This window comes from Tympanuchus pallidicinctus, unplaced genomic scaffold, assembly GCF_026119805.1.
Source record: "Tympanuchus pallidicinctus isolate F22 unplaced genomic scaffold, pur_lepc_1.0 scaffold8, whole genome shotgun sequence".
NCBI lineage: Eukaryota > Metazoa > Chordata > Aves > Galliformes > Phasianidae > Tympanuchus > Tympanuchus pallidicinctus.
In genome coordinates, this window is record NW_026294802.1 from 37372537 (window position 1) to 37376631 (window position 4095).

At 48.6% G+C, this 4095-nt stretch overlaps 1 protein-coding gene across 4 annotated transcripts; it reads right to left on the reverse strand.

Annotated features, from left to right (window-relative positions):
* Window positions 1–3628, reverse strand: SMIM30 (small integral membrane protein 30). 4 transcript variants are annotated; one of them, XM_052667984.1, is made up of 2 exons: window positions 3433–3628; window positions 1–2689 (listed from the first exon to the last, which is right to left on the reverse strand). In XM_052667984.1, the coding sequence occupies exon 2, from the start codon at window positions 2624–2626 to the stop codon at window positions 2441–2443; it is 186 nt and encodes a 61-aa protein (XP_052523944.1). In that variant the 5' UTR covers window positions 2627–2689; window positions 3433–3628; the 3' UTR covers window positions 1–2440. The 4 variants fall into 4 exon arrangements, with proteins under 4 accessions (XP_052523944.1, XP_052523943.1, XP_052523942.1 ...); XM_052667983.1 differs by having other exon boundaries at window positions 3466–3627; XM_052667982.1 differs by having other exon boundaries at window positions 3457–3627.
* Between the last annotated feature and the right edge of the window lie 467 nt (window positions 3629–4095).

Genomic DNA, 4095 nt, shown 5'->3' on the forward strand with positions numbered 1-4095 from the left:
ACAAATCATATGTGAAAGTTTATTAAAGCAGAAGAAAAACAGGGATATCAAATTTTACACTCAAGTAATTGACAAATGCAAGTCTTTAACAATAGAGCTTCTGTGAGAACCCAGGAAACAATGCCATTATGCTGTGCAAACACCTTTCAGTGAAGTACATACAGCTTCAGTCAAAGGACAGGGTTCCTCATTTCTCTATAGCCTGATACTAATTATTCCACAGAAATGTTGTACTCCTACAGTGAAAGTGTTGCACAACCCTGTGAAACTGTTGCCAGGGATCTTTTCCAAATTGATGATAAAGGAGCCTTGAGAAAACCTGCTTGAGATAAAATTTCTACTATTGAAAGCATTATTTAATATTCTACTGAATAATTGGCAGACTTCTCAAATTTGGGGAAATGCAAAGCATACTGAGTTGTTGGGTGTTTTGTTGTTTTTAAGGGTAATAATGGTTTAGCCAAGCCCGAAATGCAGAAGATCACACATGATGTGTGCTTGCATCCACTCTGTTAAAAAATCACGTACTGGACTTTGAAGGTGATACTACTATTCGAAGCTCATTCGAGGGCTGTCCCACTGTGGCCTCTGGAAGACACAAAAGGGGGTACCAGAAGAGCTTGCTGAATGGCAAGGCTTGCATTTCAGCAGAGCAACTTTGTGACCAGTATCATTCCAGTAGCTTGAGAGCAGAAACCAAGATTAATGAGGCTTGCTGGGTTGAGTCCCAGTTTCAACCACAGTATTTTGGACACTTTCATTACACCTTCCTGCGTTAACCGTGAGACAGAGACAGACACGATTATGAGAATGAAATAAACTGGGCTTCTCTCTCCAGCTTCTGAGCAGACCGCAGTCAAAACAGCCACATATGGTATAGGGAATATAGAAATCTTAGAATTTGTAGAACATGAACTGCCCATTCAATTACTTATGTAAAATCTATTTCGCAATTCTCGTCATTGCTTTGTGCTCTACTGAGCAGAGACGCTAACGGAGAAAGGGGAGGAACAACATACATAACTTTGCATCACATTTCACTTTTTCTCTCCAACTTTGAAAGATGAAAGACGAGATTTCTAGCAAGACTGGCAGTGCCCACAGCACAAGATCAGAACAAAATTCTGTGAACTACAGAGTTCACCTTCCTCCGCTGCTTATTCTGCTAGTTTTTTTTCCCTGCTGTTATTTATTTGCTTTCATGTGCTCCTTCAACTAAGATGACAGCGAGAACATCCTCATAAGCCTGAGGGCTTTGTGGTTGACATTCTCAGCTGTGTCACTTCCACATTGCTACTAAAAGAAATAAATGGGTTCTAGATCTGCTACTCGGTAGATTTTTTCAACCATGTAAGACCCTGTTTGACAGAGCATGAATGCAGTTTTGCATCAAGATCTTTTACTTTGTTTTTGGTCCTTTTCTTCTGTGGAACTCTTAGGTATCAATCAGATAAGAAGCCTAAACGCTTAACTAACAACATCAAGTTTATCAGGAGGAGGACATTCAAGAATAACAGATTTGTCTACTAAACCCAGGATTTTAACAAAACAAGTTGTTTCCATATTGCAAAAGAAATGTGCACAACTGTCCTGATAAAATTTAATTACAGACTAATTCAGAAACACTACATATAATTCCACACAAAAATAGCTAAATCTTCATTTTTGGAAAAAGCAAACAAAAAACAAAACCAAAACAGAACACTTTACTCAACATGCTTAAAGGAAAACTGAGAGCTGAAAATAAAGAAGTGACAACAAAACATGCTCCCTACTTGATTCACATAGCTTTATATGTTGAAGTAAAATAACAGTCCCATTCTGGGAACAAGAACACAGGCTACAGAAGAGGCACATTCTAACATAAAAATGGAAATAAATAGAAGAGAGTTTTCCATGTTTTCTTAGTTCTCCCAAATCTCATCCCTGTAACACTGGAAGTGAGCTGTCAGGTGCTGTCATTACAAACCATGTGAGCACATGTGCTCATGTCAAAGCAGTCTGCTTGCTAGTTATCTCATCAGAGGTATTTCCAAAGCTCTGTCATCCTGACTGGAAGATTAATAGCTGCTTCCTCCTCATGAACCCCTGAAACCAAAATTGCAGAACTTGCTGAAGGTCTCCCTCATACATTCCATTTATCATTGTTTACTGTGAAGCACTCCGTGGCTCGCTACCCCCACTCAAATAGTTCTCACCCTTCTCTAAGGCATTATTTAATCACAAGCAATGTAAAATCATCTTACTGTCATGATGACAGATCCTACAAATCCCTTCTACTGAGTACGGTCTTGATCTGTTGTATTGCACAGTAAGAGGGTTTGCAGGATTATCTACTACAAGTTTTCAAAAGTTATCCAGAACTGAAGAAGTTTTAAATCCCGGACCTCAACCCCAAGCAATGTTAGGAAACACATTTCATTTGAGCATCTTCTTGAAATCATTGCTGTCCATTTCTTTTCCTGGCATACAAGCCAAGACAGGCACAGAATCCAATGACGCTGACAGCGAGGCCCAGCAGGAACGCAATTGTATCTCCTGCATCCATGGCTTCAACTACTGGTAGCACCAGCAGCAGTGCACTGAGGACCAGGAGAAGTTTTGAGGCGCACCCAGCAGAAGACATGCTGCTGACCCCACAAGGAAGTTAAATGATGAAAGCGGTAGAAAGCAGGTCCTTCGGCACTATCTGCATAGAAAACGAAAGGAACATGACTGGACCTCCCTTCCTTCTCCCTTGGATTCTATTCCCAAAAGCCAACCAACGAGATTGCTGTATTACAAGCACCTGGGTGGGAGTGAGGACAACAAGTTACAAAAACATGCAACTTAATGTCATGAGACAACTATGGCGAGTTTGCAATTTTTCACTTCTTTTTCCACTAGGCTGAAACAAGTCTCTGAAGCCTTTTGGTGAGGGCGGCTCAGAGCACGCTCTGCTGCCCCGTGCCGGCTCGCTGCACGCTCTGTATGCGGGCCTGTCCCTGGGCTTTCAGGATGGGTGGCCGACACGAACCGCTGGCACGGCACGGCCTCGGGAGCTGTGCACACAGGACGACAGAGAACGCGGATGTAAGTGCCAGTCCCTCCCTGTGAATACGCTCTAGGACAAACGTCCCATCCGGTTTCACAAAGTTCATGAGAACCGGTTTGAGATAAGCTCAAAGAAACGGAGGAAAAGAAAACACAAGCGGTGTTTTACCCGGGGCCACACCCTAGGTACCTTCGCTAAAGTAAGGCACGAGCAGAAGGAAACTCCCGGCCAGCGCAGGACGGGGCCTGCCCGCCCCGCGCAGCTTCCCCGTCGGGTCGGGGCTCCGGCAGCCCGCGGCCACCGGGACTCAGCGCGGCGCCTTCCCCGCTCCCTCGGCAGCGCTGAGCAGCCGTCTCCCTCCCACGCGGCCCGGCCCGTCCCGCAGGCCCTGCCCTCACGGCGGCCGCCGCCGGACCGCGGACCTCGGTCACCTCCTGCAGCAACGTAGCGTCGCCGACTCCGGGCCGGGCGGCGTCCCCGCTCGGCACCGGGCGCTCAGCTCCTGGGGAAGGCCACTTCCCACCCCGCCGCCTCGTCGCGCTGCCGGGGCCCGGCCGCCGCCATGACAGGAAGGGGCGGTGGAGGGCCGGAGCCGGGGGCGGGCTGACCCGGCCGGGCCGCCTCCCGCCGGGCACGAGGTGCCGCGCCGCGGCCTTCGCTCGTCCGCAGAGCCCGCCTCGGCTCCTCCGAGCATCCCGGGTGTGGGCGGGCCGCGGCTCAGCAGTGTCGCCTTTCCCCCCCCTGAGCGGCGGAGGGAGCGCCGCGCTGCTATGAGGGCCGCGGGGCCACGCCGCGGTGCGAGCGGCCGCAGCCCGCGAGTCTGGCGTGGGAAGGCCGTCAGTGTTTCGGCTGCACGCCAGTGAAACGATAAGCGGCTGGCTGAGCGCTCGTCGCTCTGGAAATAAATAAATAGCGCGAGGTGCTCCTGTGGAACTGCAGATGCCGCTTTGGGACCTGACAGGGCAGCGGTACCAAGTACTGATCGCACCAGCGTAACAAGAGCCTCTTCGTAGGTGTGTAAAGGGTGTATAAACGTGTGTGCAGGGTGCAGAGCTGCATGG

Excerpts from the sequence above, each read along its gene's own strand:
- SMIM30 (XM_052667984.1), bottom strand. The coding sequence starts at position 2,626 with ATGTCTTCTGCTGGGTGCGCCTCAAAACTTCTCCTGGTCCTCAGTGCA.